The sequence below is a fragment of the Monodelphis domestica genome, chromosome 2, assembly GCF_027887165.1.
Source record: "Monodelphis domestica isolate mMonDom1 chromosome 2, mMonDom1.pri, whole genome shotgun sequence".
Taxonomy (NCBI): Eukaryota; Metazoa; Chordata; class Mammalia; order Didelphimorphia; family Didelphidae; genus Monodelphis; species Monodelphis domestica.
The window spans coordinates 242,220,273-242,239,954 of NC_077228.1; the positions used below are offsets into that span (position 1 = coordinate 242,220,273).

Here is a 19,682-nt window from a genome sequence, read left to right on the forward strand (position 1 = left end):
GCTCCATTGAACAACTTGATGTCCCTCCTTCAATAGAGGAAGTCCAAAAAGCCATTAAACAAATGAGTGCAGGCAAGGCACCCGGTAAAGACGGGATCCCAACCGAGGTGTACAAGGCCTTAAATGGAAAGGCGCTCCAGGCATTCCACATAATGCTGACCAGCATATGGGAAGAGGAAGACATGCCCCCAGAACTCAGAGATGCCTCCATCGAAGCCCTATACAAGAACAAAGGCGCAAAAGCAGTCTGTGACAACTACAGAGGCATCTCACTACTCTCCACTGCTGGAAAGATCCTCGCCCCTGTTACACTCAACAGACTCCTGTCATCTGTTTCAGAGCAGAACCTGCCTGAATCACAATGTGGCTTCCGACCAGATCGCAGCACCATCGACATGGTCTTCACGGTGTAAACCTTAAAATTTCTTAGACTTATAAATGTTGGAAATTTCACCATTGGGAAATTTCATACTTGAAAAATTTCCTATTGAGAGTGGGAACTCTATTGGAATGTGAACCCCATTGGCATGGGAGGTTCCTCCTACTCCCTTCTTAAGATTACTTTAGGACAGAAACCCTTTGCTGAACAATGGAAAGTGCTTTGACCTATGCTTAAGCATAGAACAGGAATTTCTTTGAGTCATGATTGATTTTAGAATTGATACAATGGAGATACTTGGAATGACAGAACCAGGTCTTGGAAATTGCAATCTCCACCCTACTCAGTCCTAACAGGATTTAGGAAGGGCTGCAGCCTAGATCAAAATTTAATTATTCCAATCTCTACCCTACTCAGGGTAACAGGATTTAGGAAGGGCTATAGCAAAAGATCAAGATTTAATTATTTGAGAATATGACCTTCAACAGACATGTGCAAAGCCACAGACCTCTGGGTGGTCCTGGGTTAAGCTAGAGCCACCATTGGCACAGGGAGACATGGACAGTGATTGGTAGATGTGAGAACTGAGGGGAGGGAACTTGGATGGTTTCCTTAAAGATAGAGGGGTCTGAGGACTGAGAGTTGGTTGGAGAGTTTTGGCTCTGAGTGGTTGGAGAGGTGCTCTGAGAAGCTTGCTCTGAAGGAAGCTGGAGGTGGAGGCCCCGGAGACTGTTTCTCCATTTTGGTCACGTGAGTAATAGGGACTGATCTCCTTTCTTTGCCCCAGCTATCTAAGGGCTTGGGCCTTTTGGCCCAGCCTAAACAGAGGGGGTATTTAAGCCCTATTCCCTTCTCTCCCCTTTCTCTCTCTCTCTCTCTCTCTCTCTATCTCTAATTCCTTTCTTCCTCCTGTTTGTAATTAAACTCTATAAAAGGTTGACGGCGGCTGACTTGAGTTTTCATTTAGGAATTACATAGCTGAATTCCTTGGCGACCTTAAATTAATATATATCAGTCTTTTAAAGTGATTTCCTTGTCACAACGGTGAGGCAAATGCAGGAAAAATGCCTTGAGCAGAACCTAAGTCTCTACATTATCTTCATAGACCTGACAAAGGTGTTCGACACAGCGAACAGGGACCCATTGTGGGTGATCCTCAGCAAGCTCGGTTGCCCAGCAAAATTCGTCAAACTGATCCAGCTCTTTCATGTCGACATGACAGGGGAAGTCCTATCTGGTGGAGAGACTTCCGATCGCTTCAACATCTCCAATGGCGTGAAACAAGGCTGTGTCCTCTCTCTGGCACTATTCAATCTATTTTTCACCCAAGTATTACGACATGCTGTGATGGATCTAGACCTGGGCATCTACATCAAATACCTATTGGATGGCTCACTATTCGACCTTTGCCGCCGGACTGCAAAAACAAAGACAACAGAGAGACTCATCCTGGAAGCTCTCTTTGCAGATGACTGTTTTCTCATGGCCCACCAAGAAAATCATCTTCCAACCATTGTGGACAGGTTCTCCACCACAACAAAACTGTTTGGCCTGACTATCAGCCTCAGCAAAACAGAGGTACTGTTCCAACCTGCACCAGGGAGGCCAACTAGCCAGCCGTGCATTACAATCGACGGCACACAGCTTTCTAATGCCAATATTTTCAAGTACCTGGGCAGCACCATCACCAACGACTGGTCCCTAGACCACGAGATTAATGCCAGGATCCAAAAGGTCAGCCAGGCACTCGGGAGGTTGCGCTACAAATTCCTCCAACACAGTGGTGTAAGCACTGCGACGAAGCTCAAAGTGTATAACGCAGTGGTCCTCAGCTGAAGCAGTTGGAGCAATTCCACCAACACTCCCTCTGGTCAATCATGAGGATGGTAGGACCGAATCACCACTCAGGTGTGAATTACTCAAAGGATTAGTCTACTCAGGTGTGAACTAAGAATGGTCTGTCCTTTGAAAAACGTCTACTGTGATTGGTAGATGTGAGAACTTAGGGGAGGAGACATAGGAGAAAATTCCCTTTAAATAGGAGCTCAGATTCATTCAGATTCAGGCATTGAGCTGGTGGAGTCAGAGATGAAGCTGGCCTGGTGTCACTAGAAACCTTGCTTGGACAGATCTTGTGGTGAGTGATTAAGGACTGACTGATCTTTCTTTTACAGCTTAGGCCTCGGTTGGCCAGGGCTGCCCTGAGCCGGCCTATCCTTTTCTCATTATTTCCTTTTTTCTCTCTTTCTCTTTCTTTAATTCCTCATTGTATTATTAATTAAATTATCTATAAAACCCAGTTGACTTGTGTATTTTCATAATTGGGAATATTTCCCTGGTGACCACCTTATATTTGATTTGAAACAAGACACTGTAGTGAAAATATATTTTCTGCGGTCACAATTTACTCATCCACTCTTTTATCTACAACAATTTAAATCTTCCACTATTTTAATCACTACAGTTTATGGCCTCAACTATTTTAACTCTTACACATTTACTTCAATGAAATTATTAATTATTTCTATAATTTGTTCTTTTAACTAATAAATTTTGGAGAATCATATTATTTAATTTCCAATTTGATTTTGATTTTGCTCTCCATATACCCTTACTGATCATGATTTTTATTGCCTTATGATCCAAAAAGGTTGCATTTATTATTTCTGCTTTTCTGCATTTGTATGCCATGTTTTTATGACCTAGTATATGGTCAATCTTTGTGAATGTACCATGTGCTGCTGAAAAGAAGGTATATTCCTTTTTGTCCTTATTTATTTTTCTCCCTATATTAATTCTAATTTTTCCTAGATTTCATTCACATCTTTTACTTCTTTCATATTTATTCTTACTAGTTCTTTTTGCAGGTCTTGGTATAGAAATGCTGATGATTTATGTAAGTTTATTTGTATCCTGCTACTTGGCTAAAATTATTGAAAATTTCAACATATTTTTTAGTTGACAATCTGGGATTTTTAATATATACCATCATATCATCTTCTAAAAGAAATATAGGGAACTTCTTGACCCAAAAGGCAAGACCTGTATAGACTTATCCTGTGAAAAATAAACATGAACTTTAATTATTAGGAAATTCTTCCCCATATAATTCATGATTCAGAATGCTAAATACAGGGTTTATGTGAACCAGGGTCAATCCTAAAGGCAGGTACTCAATCCATCTTTTTGTTTCATTTTGCCACCATCTATAAATCTCTCTGGAAAACATCAGAATAAAGAACAAATATAGCTCATGTCTAGCTTTCCACACATATAGGTAAAAGAGTCTTAAATACTTTTACAAGGAGAAAGTAGAAAACATAATAAAGTACTCATAATAATCCCTTCCAAGCCCCCAAATCAAAAGAATATCCAGGAGCTTTTATTTCCTCTCCCACCTCCGTTATGATCAAGCTTCATATTATGTTACCTTTTGATTTCAGCAGCAAATGTTTGGTTACTAGGGAGGCAACTCCCTTATTTTCAGGCTTAGAACATTTGAATAACTCAGCGCAGTAGGGGAAGACAAAATATTTTGCTTCTCTGGGTTCATGGCATTTATCTCATGCTGTTTTATTTCAGGGACCATAGATACAATACTCTCCAAAAGACATAAATTGCCTACTTATGTAGTAGAAATGAAATGCTGAATAGGATGGAAGTTCAAGTCCTAGTTCTGACATCTATCTTTGTGAACCTGGTCAAGTCATACCAATCTTTGGGCCTCCGTTTTCTCATCTTTAAAATGAGCAGATTGTAGTGGCTAACATATGAGGTCTACTCCAATTTTATATCTATGATCCTATGGTCTCTGATACCTGATATTTTTCTATTCCTAAAAAGGCTGCAACTGTCCAAGAATTCCTTTCGCTTAAAAGGCCTGTTTCTAGTACTCTTGGTTGCTGAAGATGCAGCTTGAAGATTGGAATTTCTTAGGAACTTCCCTTTATCTGTAGATTAGGGCTCAGAAACTCCTAAGATTTGATTGCTGGTTCCACTCTCATGAAGCCACACAGCTACGAATATGTACAACCAGTACATACTAGGGAGGTCCAGGAACTCTCCTTATTCTAAGATCTTGGTGCTATCATCCATGAAATAAGTAGCTGGTTTCTCTAGGGCTAAGGCATAGGAGGGTTGATTAGGTCCTGAGGGGCCTTTGTCAATATTTATGAGCTCCAAAGGGACTAATATCCATACTTAGATCTCTTGTCTCTACTCAGGAAAAGGGAAAAGAGAAAAAAAGAAAACAATTGTACAACTGATTCCTTTTTCATAGGTCAGTAGCTCTGTTCTACATCCAATAGAGCTGTTCAATGAATCCTCAATTAATAAACAGGTCCAAACAAAGGTTCATCTAATTCAATCCCATTTTATAGAAGGGGAAAGAGAAGCTGAGAGATGTTAAATGATTTACATACAGGTAGAATCAGGTTACTGAACCCACTGACTATGATGTCAGTGTCCTAATAATGTAGGCATTAAACCCTTAAATTATTTGGACTTGAAACCTAACTCTCTATAATTTCTACATTTGCTCCCTCATACTGTGGTGATAATTAATGAAGGCCTCCTCCAAGCTCCTCTGGTGGTTAAACAAAAACATGTAAGAAAAAATATTGGTAGTATTTATCAGATCTCTACAAATAATCATAATGCCTCAGGTATGTGAGCTTCCTTAATGGATGAATGTAAACAACCTGTTTAGAATAATAGGATTCAGAGTTCCAAAAGAAATTAGAGACCATCTAATTCAAAGGTTCTTAACCCAGGAGTCTTTCAGGGGATCTGTGAACTTAGAGTGGAAATATAATTACATCCTTATTTTCTCTAACTAAAACTTTGCATTTCCTTCAATATAAATTGCAAAATACAATAGGCAACAAATTGTACTAATATCACGCTTCATTAGACTGCCAAAGTGGTCTATAAAAGTTAAGAATTTCTAATCTAAACTCCTCATTGTACAGATGACGAAAATGTTCACTAAACTTAAATGAATTGCCCAATGTTATGAAGGTAGTAAGTGACAGCTGGCTAAGAGATGCCTCCAACTCATCAGATACAAAAGGCAGTCAGTCACAGGAACTTTATTAAGTATTTGGGATAAAAAGAAACATCTAATTCAGCATCTTGAAAGGGCCATAGCCTAAACTGTTTAAACGTTTCCCTTACTAAAGATGTCGGGAATTACTTCACAAATTACAAACAAAAATGTATCTAGAGATTTTTTTAAAGGCTTCTCAAGAGGTATTTTTAAATGTCCAGAGGAAACCAGTAATTTGGATCAACTTTTAGCTTATTTAAAAGTGTTCAGAAGTCCTCTAAGAATCTCCAAAAAATTTCTATCATTCTTCTTATGTAAACTTATAGTAACTTTCAAGTTGACAAAATTGCAAAGTTTTTTACACAGAAAATTTGTAACATTGAGCATTATTTTAATTTACTTTTCTTTCTTCATTGTTATCAAAATGTTTATTAAGTATCTGTGTTTGAGTTGCATTAGAAGAATTTGAACTGGAAGTTCATCACATCCACTATCATTATGTGAAGACAGTTTCAGGGCAGTTAAAGTGCTTTGCTCAAACTCATACAGCTTATTCTAAATGACAGGCCTATACAGCACAAGATCTTCATATTTCATATCCAAAAAAGGATAAATTGAAATCTTAGCTCTGCCATGTTAATGTACATAAAACTCTGAGTCAGAACACCTGGTTTAGGCTTCTAAAGCTATCATTTACTAATTTTGTGACATGATAAAATTTACCTTAAAAAATTTACCTTAACATCCCAATTTTCTTCTCTCAGTTTTCTTCCCAATAAAAGAAGGATAACAATACTTGTGAATGCCTCCATATAGAGTTGTTGGGAGGATTAAATAGAATGATGTGAAAGCACTTAGCAATTAGGTTACATAAATATATACTACTATTATTAAAATACATTATAGGGAACTCAAATGAGTAAGATCACGAATTTATATGTGTACCATTGGAAAAGTTACTTCACTTCATGTGGCCTTAGTTTCCTAAGCTAGAAAATGAGGAGATTTGACTAAATGACTTCTAATATCTCTTCCAGAATGTAATTCTAAGATTCTATGATTTTAATTAGCTACATGATAAACATCTTTTGTTAATAACATACCATATCCTGATAAGTAAGCGACAAAAATATTCTTTCTTTAGCACTTTTATTTCTTTAATGGGAACAACTGTTAAAGTTGTGATAGACCTCCCCACCTAAAAAAGCTGTGATAGTCAAAATAGCTTTCTCACTCCTGACAACTTCATTTAGGGGGCACAAAATGGTAGAAATTGTATGAGACTAGAATTCCAGACATCTACAGTATACCCATGTCTATTTCACTTTAGTACTCCATGTCTCAGTTGCCTTATCTGAAAAATAAGATGGTTGGAGGGGATAATCACTCTTTTCAACATTCCAGGCTCAGGATCATCTTACATGTCTCTTTTGAAACATGTGACATCATTGTCAATCCATACTCTTAAAAAAAAAAAAAGATTTGGGGAATATCCAAGGGTCTACCTTTCCTTTTCAGACTGAAAACACTACAACCTAGAAAATATTGATGTGCCAAGAGAAAACAACAACAAAGCCAGACACACATTAGCAAATGCCTTGTGTACATTAAGCACAACACAACACCACAATTACCATGATACTTTTTTAAGGATACTAAAATAAGAAATGGGTATAAACATAAGATAGATAGCCTATTAAATAAGAGAATGTGCTGAATACAAACATCAGTGAAGATCTCACATTTGTTGAACACAGATGGAACAGAATAAAATAGACTAATACCTACACTGTAGAAGCCTCTCAGGACAGCTTTTATTAACTCAGAATTGCTAGCACTATACTTCTCTATAGGAGTCTGGGGCATATTCAATTATTTAGTAACAAATAAAGGCTCATGAAAAGCTGTTAAAAGTGTTTTACTGAAAAAAATTAAAATGAAACTCACATTAGTCCTTTGTGTAATAAAATATGAGAATCACCTAGTTTAAAGAAAAATTAAAACAAGAAATCAAGTAAAAACACCAACTGTCTGGCATTTCTCAAAGAGAAAACCCTTTGGTCAGGCTACAAATGTAATTAATACATACATACATAACATCCATACACATAAACACAAATTTAATCTACATGACCTCTTGCTATAAGAGTTTATTGTGGTCATATTATACTTTTCTTCTTTTAGGTGACAGTGCAATAGTCTGCTTTCATTTAAATGATCTATGATGATTTTTCTGATTTTAATGTTTCCAGGATGTAAAATATTCAATCATTCATGCCATAAATTCTGAGTGCTTAAATAAATCATTTCAACTTTCCTGGACCAGTTTTCTCATCTTCAAAAATCTTAGTGCTACTATTTATTATTACTGTATGACATCAATAAAAGTACTTGCCATGAACTCTCTACTTATCCAAAGTGTCTGATGAGCACATCACCATCTTGGACTCCTCATTTTTACTCCACATATCCAATCAGTTACCAAATGTTGTCATTTCTTCTTTACACTACATCTCTTGTATTCATCTGTTTTTTGCATTCATACAAGTACCACCTTAGATTTTTCAAAAATGTCTTAATTGTTTTTCCTACTTTCAAGTCTCTCCCCACTCCCAGGGACCAAAGTGATTTCCCAAAGTATGCCTTATTGCGTCACTATAACTTCCAAGATAAAACACAAATTGTGAGCTCTTCAAGGCAGGGAAGATCTTTTGCCAGATCTTATGTCCAGTTCTTAGAAGGGTGAGATTCTAGAATAACATAACACTCAGTACTACCAGGAATCAGCAGTAGAACTAGCCCAGGTATTCCTTCCAGAAGGATGTAGAGCCCAACCTAATTCCAGAGGGAAGAAGTAGGCAGGAAAGATAAGTAAATAATAATAATAATAATTAAAATTCCATTATAAAAAGCCATTATAGTGACATGGACATTCAATTCACAAATCTAGAAGAATTGACCCCAAAGTATCTATGAGCAAAGCTTTAAAGAAAACATAACTTGGGCATAAAAGTATTAATAAATCAGAATGCTATAGAGGGGAAAGTGGAAAAATAAAGGAGAGCTGTGGGAGAAAAAATTAGAAAGGGAATTAACAGCTTAGCAAAAGAGGTACAAAATTGTGCTCATCAGAATGTGACAGAATGAAGGAAGAATTCAGGTAGCCCTAGAGGCAGATGGTAAAGATACACTGGATTTCTTCCCAGGAGAAGGCACACTGTTCCTGACTTGTCTCAGCCACAGGAATAGAGAAAAAGTCAAGATTGTTAGCTCCATGGAGCTTTGATCTGGTTACCTGGTCTAAAACATTGACAACTGGACGAGGATTTGCTTACGTGGAAAAGGAGAGAATATTCAAGGAAAGAAAAATTATGTTCTGAACCTTCAAGGAATACTGTAATTTGTTAGTGTCAATTTAAAAAAATTTTAGTAACAAATTTCTACATATGTTTTCTGAAGTCATATGATCCATACTGTCTTCCTCCCTTCTTACCTACTCCCTTCTGGAGCTGACAAGCAATTCAATCTAGGTTATAAATGTATTATCACAAAATATATTTCAATATTATTCAATGTGTCAATCTTTGAGAAACTTTTTACTTTTATAATCTGTAGGTCCCTATTCCTGTTTTCTCAGAAAATCTAGAACTCTATTTTTACAGAGAAAACTAACCTCCTAAAAACTAGGCTGTGGAGAGGTGAAGGAAAATATATTTAAAAGTGGACAGAGAGCACTGCCATCTATCTCCTCATATTAGAATAAACAATAAGGTTGCCTACCCCTGGCGGGGAGGGGTCTCAGATATTTTCATAGATACCAAATGGAATATGGTACCAGTTGAGATTATAGTATTGGAGGAACTGAGGGGTTGGAAGGTGAACCTGGCATAAATATGGGCTGGAACATCAGGGAAAGCTTCACAAAGGCCCTAGGATTAAATATGAGCCTTGCAGGATCAGTAAGATTTGAACAGGGACCAAGGTTTAGAATAGGCTTCTTTGGTATGAACATCTATAATTTTCCAACAAAAATCAAACTTTCTGTCACTTTATTTCAGTTCTCTCATTTCTTTCATCCTATTTTTTCCTTTTGGATACATTACTTCTATTTGTTTTCCCCCCACCTTAAGGCCTATCATATAACGTATCGTATCAGCTTGACATTGCAGGCTTCAAATCTAGGGTCAACTCAGCCTTTTGGTGCAACTCTTACTCCAACAAGCAATCTAAGAATCATGTGTAGCTTGGATGGAAATCCATGAATTACATGCATTTCTGGGATAACCAGGTATTTCAGAAAAGATTTAAGAGGATAGAGCACTAAAGATGTGGGAAAGTGTCCAAAAAACACTCTCGGAAGTATGGACATGACATTCTCACGAACAGTACTTACCACTGGTAGTTGTGTTGACATAATATCGGCGACCCTGAGGAGACAGGTAGCTTTGCCAACCGGGCGGCAATAAGGAAGTCTGACTCTCTTCAGCAGACTGGGGGGGGACCATTCCAGGCTTCTGTTGGGGTTTGGGGAGGTGAGGTAAAATAAAGAAAAAGATCACCATACAAATATAGTAATAAAAAAAAACTTACTTTTTCTCTTAAAATTGGATATTAAGTATTAGTTCCAAGGCAGAAAAGTAGTAAGGGTGAGGCAACTGGAGCTAAGCTACTTGCCCAGGGTAACACAGTTAGGATATGTTAAGAGGCCAAATTTGAACCCCAAATCTCCTGGCTCACCATTCACTGAGCTACCTAATAATACTTATTTTTTTATTTTTAGCATTTGTAATCTGAAGGATTCAGGACAATCATTTGGGTCAGTCCCTACATTATATAGGTATGTATCTATGAACAAATGCATGGATGGCATGATGTTTCAACCTGTCAACATATCATCATCACTTATTTGTCACACAGAGCCAAGACAAAAACATTGATTTGCCCTAGATCAGTGCCCCCACCCTCAGACCAAGTGCAATGCTGGCCCCCCATGTCATGCTGTACCCTTTCCTCCACACAGGGGAGGGAGAAAGTGCTCTCATTGGACTTCTGGGTGGAGGGACAGAGGAAGTAAACAATGTCCTCAGTGAGTATGGAGAGGGGGAGGGAATGACCAGAGCACTCTGCTCCCCTCCAGCTCTGCCTCCTCTAAGCTGCCCACCTTTCTTCCATGCGTTCCCATTGGATTGCTGGGCAGAGGGGTGGGCAAAGTGAAAAAATGTCATCAGGCATGGTGGAGAGGCAGAAAGGAACAGCTCTGCCCAAATTCCTCTACCACTCTAGTAATGAACTTGGGGGGCGGGGGAGCTGGAGAGGGAGCATGCCCACAAAGAGTGCTATGTGTGCCATCTTTGGTACCTATGCCATAGGTTCGCCATTACTGCCTTAAGCAATGTTACCTGCTATGTACTAGGTACTGTATTAAGCTATAGAAGAATTATAAGGAAAGAATAGGGGGGAAAAACCCACTCTCAAGCTAGTAAGGAAGACCAAAAAAAAATGCTATATACAGGATAAAATGGAAGCTGAGAAAAGGAATTATCATCAAGAGTTATCAGGAAAACCAACATGAACAATTAATGCAGAGTGACGTGAGAAGAACCAGGAGAACATAATACACAGAGACAACAATAATATACAATTGTGAATTATTTTAGCTACTCTCAGTAATACAATGATCTTTCCACTACCAGAGAAACAACTGATGCAGTCTGAATGCAGATCAAAGTAGTCCATTTTTCACTTTATTTTCTTTTTGCATGTTTTTAAAAAAATAAAAATATATCTTCTTCCACATCATGACGAATACAGAAATGTTTTATATGATAGTACCTTATAATCAATAGCAAACTGGTTACCATCTCAGGGAGGTAAGAACTCAAAATTCCATAAAACAAGCACCAAAAAGCATTAAATATGTAAGTGGAAAAAATAAAACAATGTAAAAATATTTTGAACCCTTATTCTTAGACTCCAGATCTAGTATTCTTTTCTCCATAACCACACTGCTTCCCCAATTTTGCTCAGAGATTTGCATAACTAAATATTCTTGAAAAAAAATTAGAATTGTATAATAAAAGCTATTAATTTATCTATATCTTTTGACATAGTGCTCCCATTATTGGGTATAAACCTTAAGGAAGTTAAAAGCAGAAAATAAGTTCTTATTTTGAAGGAGAATTTAAACTCTCTATTTTAAGTTAATCAATCAAGAACCTGGAGTGCCCCACCTTTCATACTTAGTCAGTCATTAACACTTAGTAAGAATCTTTTACTAGAAAAAGAAGTTCCTGCCCTAAAGGACCACCCCTGGGCAATGCTAGGCAAATTGGGAGACTGTGATTGATTCCTGAGATGTGAAGAGGATAGCTGATGGGCAGAGAAAACTGCATATAAGGGGGAGCCTCTGGAACCTTGGAGGTTCTCCTTTATGGGATCTTTTGGCAGATTGAGCTCTTGGATAGCTCAGCATCTCTTGCAATTTCAGATTTTGACTTGTTGATTCAGACTTCGGATTCTGGTGAAGATTCAGCTTTCTGCATTGGAGACTCGGGCTGAAGAGGGATGCTTACTCAAGTGAGACTTTTGCTTCCATGGGATGAGAGACTGCCCTTTATGGCTCAGCATCTTTGGTATTGGTCTTTGGTTGTTGAAACCCCTGGCTGAAGACATTCTGGTGTACTGGTGAGATTTGCATTCAGATTCACCGTTGCTGTCTGGAAGTACTTGGACCAGATGTAGGGTATTTTTAGCTAGGTGATATTTTCTACCACCTTTCTACATTTCCTTCTCTTACTATTACTATTTTGCTGTAATAAAGCTACTAAAGCTACTATAAGTCTTATGACATAATATTTAATTATTATAAACGGTGACAACTTTTAAAATTTTTACAATTGTCAAAGACCACTTTAATTATTACATTATGAATATCAAAATTTTAAGAGTAGCACTTTTTGTGGTAGCAAAAACCTGTAAATAAAATGGCTAGTCTCAACTGAGAAATGACTTAACAAATTGTAGTATGTAATTAAAACAGTATATTATTATGCTATGATAACAAAAGTAGAATCAAGATAAGTATTATTTGTAATCTACTTTTTAAGCTCGAACAAAAGGTTTGACCATGGAACAGGGAGACATGGGGGTAAGGTGCTGACTGATTATAAGACAGATCTTATCACCAGCATTCCCTAAACTTCAAAGGACCCTTGGATTTGTCAGTGGGTCAGACTACTCAAAGTGCTACAAAGTCTGACCTTTGAGAAGGTAGAGGGGGAAAAAGAAAGCAAGCAAGAGAAAAAAATTGATAAATGGGTAAGGGACATGAATAGGCAATTTTCAGTTAAAGAAATCAAAGCTATTAATAAGCACATGAAAAAGACTGTCTACCCTTTGATCCAGCCATAGCATTGCTGGGTTTGTACCCCAAAGAGATAATAAGGAAAAAGACATGTACAAAAATATTCATAGCTGCCCTCTTTGTGGTGGCAAAAAATTGGAAAATGAGGGAATGTCCTTCAATTAGGGAATGGCTAAACAAATTGTGGTATATGTTGGTGATGGAATACTATTGTGCTAAAAGGAATAATAAACTGGAAGAATTCCATGGGGACTGGAACAACCTCCAGGAATTGATGCAGAGTGAGAGGAGCAGAACCAGGAAAACATTGTACACAGAGACTGATACACTGTGGTACAATCGAATGCAATGGACTTCTTCATTAGTGGCAATACAATGATCCTGAACATCTTGGAGGAATCTACAAGAAAAACCACCATCCACATCCAGAGGAAACACTGTGGAAATAAAAAAGCCAAAGAAAAACAACTGCATGAATATATGGATTGAAAGGATATGGTTGGAGATGTAGACTCTAAATGAACATCCTAGTGCAAACAACAACATGGAAATAGGTTCTGATTAAGAACACAAATAATACCCAATGAAATTGCATGTTAGCTGCAGAAAGGGTAGGTGGAGGGGAGGGAGGGAAATAATGTGATTATGGTAAGCAAGGAATAATGTTCTAAATTGACTAAATAAACTAATACAAATGGAAAAAAAAAGAATCTGCAGCCCTGAGATGGTGAGAGATAACCAAGGGGTTGGTACTGATATCATTTCCCCTCTGATTTCCTGGCAAAGTAGCTAATTCCTTTTCTAATTATTAACCAAAGTAGCCAGGCCAAAAAAAAAAAACTCCAAAAACAAATTACCATAAAAAACCCTATTGACCTTCTTTCACTAAAATAAAAAAAAAATTATCTACTATCTTAAAATCAATACATATATCAGTTCCAATACATAAGCCCGGTAAGGTCTAGGCAATTGAGATTAAATGACTTGCTCAGGATCACATAACTAGGAATTATCTGAGGCCAGAATTGAACCCAGGCCCTCCTGTCTCTAGGCCTGGAACATTATCTATGTCACCTAGATGTACCCAGAGTTTTTAACTTGTGTCCTTTTACTTAGTTTTCTATCTAGATAAAAGGTTGGGAGAGAAGTTTTCTTGCTTTAGAGATTAATTATTTGGTCTATGGGACAGAATCACTGAGCAAAGTGAAAGGCTTGGGAATGAACTGTTATGTTTTGCAAAGAATTTTTTAAAAAGAATGAAGGAATGTTAAAACAAATAAATATGCATCTACATAGATTGTCAGAAATACAAGTAATTACAGAGAGATAAACAGACAGACAGACAAATAGATAAAGCGATAGGAGATAGAAAGATAGATAGAATGAATGCTCAGGAAGGCATTTTCCTTTCCCTTTTCCTGCAATACTCCATTTGATTTTGAAAGAAACCAATATCCCCCTGAAGAAAGGTGATGTAAGCTACTTGGAAGAGACATCCCCTGAGCTGCAGGAGAAGTGACACACAAAGGCAAGCTGCTGACATCTGAGCATGCTCATACATGTCCTTTAGCTCAGAAGTGACTGACATCTCAACTTGCCTAGCTCACCCATACCACCTGGTGGCTTATTTACAATAATGATTAGAAAGCAATACTAAACTATATCCACACATGGATTAAGATGACCCATCCAGAAGACAAATAATTTAAAAAAAAATTTAATTTCATTACTCTTATGGGAAAGGCAGAGGAACTATATAGTTCAAGAATGTTGCATATTCCAAAAAATACTCAGAGGTGAAACACAGATGGAATCTCCAGGCCTGTAATCAGGGAGAACTGAGTGCAAATCCAGCTTTAGATGCTTACTAACTAGATGATTCTATTCGAATCACTTAATTTTTGTTTGCTTCAGTTTCTTCCATCTTAAAAGGAGGATAATAATAGTACCTACTCTCAGGGTTATTGTGAGGATCAAATAAGATAATATTTGTAAAGGGCTTAGCACAGTGCCTGGCACAGAGAAAGAGTCAAATAAATGCTAGTGATGATGGTGATGATGAGGGTGGTGAGGAGGAGGAGGTAGATGTCACTTGTTTAAGTTAACTGTTGTTACTTCCAATAAGGAAAAGTTCAGAGAGTCAGTCCAGAACATGGCTTGGATTAAAAAAAAAAAAAATAGAGGGCTTCACTAAACTACCCAATTAAATAAAGACAAACTGCTTAAGAAAATGTTGATGTTCTGATAGCTCACTACAAAAAAAAAAAGTCAAAAGCAAAGCAAAGGCCATGGCTATAAAAGGGAGGAATCCCTTTTCATCCCATGCCTACAGGCAACAACATTAAGATAAGCATAGAACTGGCAAAAAACCACAACCCCTTATAAAGTTCTTTATACAGCTGAAATGATCAAGTCATTCTTCCAACCAGGTAACCACAACTCCCAGGAGAATCCTTCAGAACTCTAACAATAGGTGAGATAGTGCCACGGGTGAGTTCTCCATGGCTGGCACAGAGCCCTTGGGCTTTTAAGGGGAAGGATTCATGCTTACAGATCACTCAGGAAGATTAAAATATAAAACGAATACAATAAAGTGGGGTCTCAAACTGTCTTGAAAGCTGAACACTGTGCATAGAGTATCTTTTTCAGAGGAAGGACTACTGTTTGTAGAATACTCAGGCAAAATAAAATAAAAATTAGAAAAATTCTGTGCTGCCTGGGATCTTAAAAGCTTCAGATTCTGTACTGGGCAGTGGGAAGAGATGGCAAAGGCTTGTCCTTTGACTTTAAAACAAATAGCATTTCCTTTTTCTAATTTAACTTTGAGTCTGTCTGTAGATCAAACACCATTTTGGCTGTCTTACCCTCCTAGGAACATTAATGGAGATAAAAGAATGAATACTCCCTAATCCTGCAAATGAATACAGCAACTATTGCTACTTAGTAGAGGGTCCTATTATGATGATAGGGTACCAGGGACCCACATTCCCCTTTAAGAGTAGCCGACTTATCAGGTCTAAGTAATAAAGACAACAGTCTTCCAACCACAAAACCAAGTACTTGACACATAGGAAATGTTTAATAAATGCCTATCCACTTGATTAGATTTGATAAAGATCTGGCATATGATATAGGCTTCTTTGGTATCCTACAGTTTACCTTCTTTCAAAAGATATTCTTCAAAACAAAGTCCAAAAAGGGGCAGCTAGGTAGCTCAGGGGTTCTGGAATTAAATTTGACCCCCAAACACTTCCTAGCTGTGATCCTGGGCAAATCACAACCCCAATTTCCTAGCCATTATCCCTCTACTGCCTTGAAGCTGATACTTAATATTGATTCTAAGATGGAAGTTAAGGTTGGTTTGTTTGTTTGTTTTTTTAGACTACTTATAGTCTCTGTGATGTTATTCTCCTCTTAGATTTTCTTCTTAGGCAGTTCTTTATATTGCATACTCAAGTATCAATTTTAAGAAAGAAGGTACAGCTTAAAAAACAAACACCCTAAAATAATATCTTCTAGCCTCTCCATTCCCCAGCTGCAGGCAGTCAATCGTACAAAGGATAGTAGAGGTCAGAGGAAATTGTATAAAGGGTTTTTAAAAAATCTTTCTTCCTATTGTATCCTTTATGGATAGAAAAGCTGGTGATTTTACATCCTCTTTTTTTTTTTCTTGACATATCTAGCTAATCATGGAGTATATTGGTTCCTATACCCTTAGCAAAATGGAAAGGAAATATTTAGGTTAACCATTTTATAAATATGATCTCACTTTTTCCTCAGAACAGTCTGGGGAGGTAGGGACTATTATCTCTTTTTTATAGAATGAATAACTAGAATTTAGAGTCCTTTAAAGTTTACAAATAGATTTATGAGGATTACCTCATTATATCTGCACAACAACCATGGGAGTTGGTGCTATTATTACCCCCATTTTACAGAGGATGATTTCTCACTATTCACTTGCTTACTTGTGTCTTTGCTTGTACATAAATACCCCTCTACCTAGATGGAATCACTTCTCATCGTATTTCCAAATGATATGACAATCTTATTTTTTCAAGACCCAGCTGAAGTCCTCTCTCTTTTAAAGGATCTTCTAGGACCCTCCACAGGAAATGATGTTTCCTTTAGCCACAAACAACATTTTGCATGCTCTTCTGAAAATCCCATGTTCTATTTCTATTTTTTTCTTACCTTTTCTTAATCTCTATACTGCTTCCCTCAATTCCCTGTACTTTTTTCCACCCTGCCCTCCCTCCATAACAGAGTAAACATAGTAAATATTTGCTGAATTTCTTATTTAATTATTCCTGTATTTATACTGAGTCTCTGAATGTGATGCTTTTAAACATCTTCCTTATGTAAGATCTGTGGCTTGCTGTCTTTAAATATTTGTCTATTCAAGTTAAATTCAACTTCTAAATGTGGCATAGTTAAGAGAGAGGACAGCCTCAGAGTCAAGAAGACAAATTGAAATCTCATCTCTGAAATACTGGCAACTCTGTAATATCTCAGACAAGTCACTTAACCCCTCAGAGACCTAACCAACTCTGTAAGACCATCAGGTTGCAGACCAGATGACTGCTGGAATTGGTAGATGGAGTTTCCTCATTGTAAATTCACTACACCAAAATTAAAATTAAAACCAGTTTTATATAGTTCATATTACCCAAGTGGAAGATGACTGAAAAATAAAAAGGATTTGGTAGGAAGGGAGAACATTACATTCTTCGATATGTTTGGGGGGAAAACAATCTATTTTAACATGGAGAAAAGGTAACAAATTGCCTGAGATTTATCTTAGATTAATTCTGGAATAACTCAATGACTATTGAGGCTTTGGAAGTAAAGTCCTTTTTCAGTCACATCAAAAATAGTGACTAAAATATATGATACTAGAGGGGAGATACTGAATGAAAAAAAAGAACAAAAAATTTTTGTATTTACTATAATTAGGACATTAAAGCAAATATCACAAATTGTGGGGAAAAAATGCTGGAGTGGTTTTGTAAATTTAAGTGGAGCCCTGGGTAGAGTACTAGAGTACACAGTTGGGAAATTCTGAGTTCAAATACAGCATCAGACACTCTCTGAATCACCCTGGGCATCTTAACCCTGTCTGCCTCAACATCATCATCATCATTAAAATGAAGATTACAATACACCTGTTTTTCAGAATTGTAGAAAGGATCAAATGAGACAATAATTTTAAAGAACTAAGCACAATGTTTTCACATAAGCACCATATAAATGTTAGTTATTGTTAGTAAATGGGGGTGGAGATTGTGGGGTAAAAGGTAGAAGGTGTGATTATATGGTCTGTAATACTAGCTGAACAATAAATGAAATAAATGGAAACAGAAACCAAAGGAAAAAAAAATGATTGAGTTGGGAATGTGAAAATCAGAATCTAAGATCTAAACAAGTACCCAGAAGAACCAGAAGAAAATTCCTACTTTCTTTTGGCCTCATTGAAAGTTAGGGGAAATAGAACCTAGTCTGGGGGGATGCGGTGGGTGGGAAAAAATAGATGGGTATAAAGAGAATACAGACAACTCAGCAAAACAAGAATAACCTGTACTCAACTTGGGCTGGATTCAAGTCAGCACAGGTGGCTCTCAATTTCTAAAACGAACTTTATTTGCTATGTGCTCAAGTTTGACAAAACATTTTAATTGTACTCCAAATTTTGCAAAAGAAGAAAAAATTTCTTGATTGTCTAATATAACAGTTCATGAAGAGTGTTCAAGTTGGACTTTGTAAGTGCTGTCTTTTGAATAATTTTGTGATTCAGTCTAAATCTTTTATTTTAAATAGAAGAATCTATGATTAGGGTCTGATCAAGGGGAAGAGAAGAAAGATAGTATAGAAGGATCAGGTTGTTTAGAAATTACTCATACTAAAAACACTCTTTTCTTTCCATGCTCTTCTTTGGAAGGAGCATGGAGATAAGAGCAGAAAATAATTAAGAGAATTGGGAAAAATATATGAAAATTACAACTATAAATGTGAAAGGGATGAATTCACACATGAAATAGCAGATGACAGTAGATAAATTAGAAAGCTAAATCTAACAATTATTTTTAAATTGAAATATTATGCCTTACACAGAATTAAAATAAGGAGCTGGAGAAAAAAATGCTTTGGCTGAACTCAAAAAAAGCAAGGATAGCAACCATAATCTCTAACATATGATTTAAAGAGATAGACAAATTAGAGTATGCTTAAAGGCAGCACAGAAAATGAATATCAATATTTAACAAACAAAGGTGGTAAGATAAAATAAATCAAGTTAAAAGGTATCTCAGATGAGGAATATTTACGACACAACATAAAACAACACAAGACAACACATGCTCACACACACACACACACACACACACACACACACACACACCTGCATCTTAATACTTAGTGGGAATAGAAGGAGGTATATACAAATTTCTTAACACTATGCAAAAACTTTAATAAATTAAATAGGTATTCAGGAAAAAAAGACAAATGCAGAAAACAGAAATATTAAACATATCCATTCATTACAATAAAATTATATTTAATAAAGAGATAAATGAAGAAATTACTGACTAAAAATCTTAAAGAACTGTTGGGTCAAAAAATAAATCATAGAAACAATAACTAATTTCATGAAAGAAAATTATAGCAATGAGATCACATGAAATTTTGAGGATTAGGATAAAACAGTCCTCTAAACATTAAAAAGAAATAAAAATTATTATCGCTTATCTTACAATCAAGTCTCTGTGTTATTTCCAAGTCAGAAAAGGGGTAAAGGGTAGACAGTGGAGGTTAAGTGACTTGCCCATGTTCACACAACTAGGAAATATTTGAGGCCAAATTTGAACCCAGGACTTCTGATCTAAAGGCCTGACTCT

At 36.7% G+C, this 19,682-nt stretch overlaps 1 protein-coding gene across 8 annotated transcripts in view; it reads right to left on the minus strand.

The window, feature by feature from the left end:
- The window catches only part of GAS7 (growth arrest specific 7), a 337,244-nt gene that overhangs the window by 121,470 nt on the left and 196,092 nt on the right, over nucleotides 1-19,682 (minus strand). For all 8 annotated transcript variants that reach the window (XM_001371424.4, XM_056817434.1, XM_007482981.3 and 5 more), the window contains exon 2: nucleotides 9,820-9,940. In XM_001371424.4, coding sequence (XP_001371461.2) covers nucleotides 9,820-9,940 — 121 coding nt within the window. The remainder of the gene's footprint in view (nucleotides 1-9,819; nucleotides 9,941-19,682) is intronic.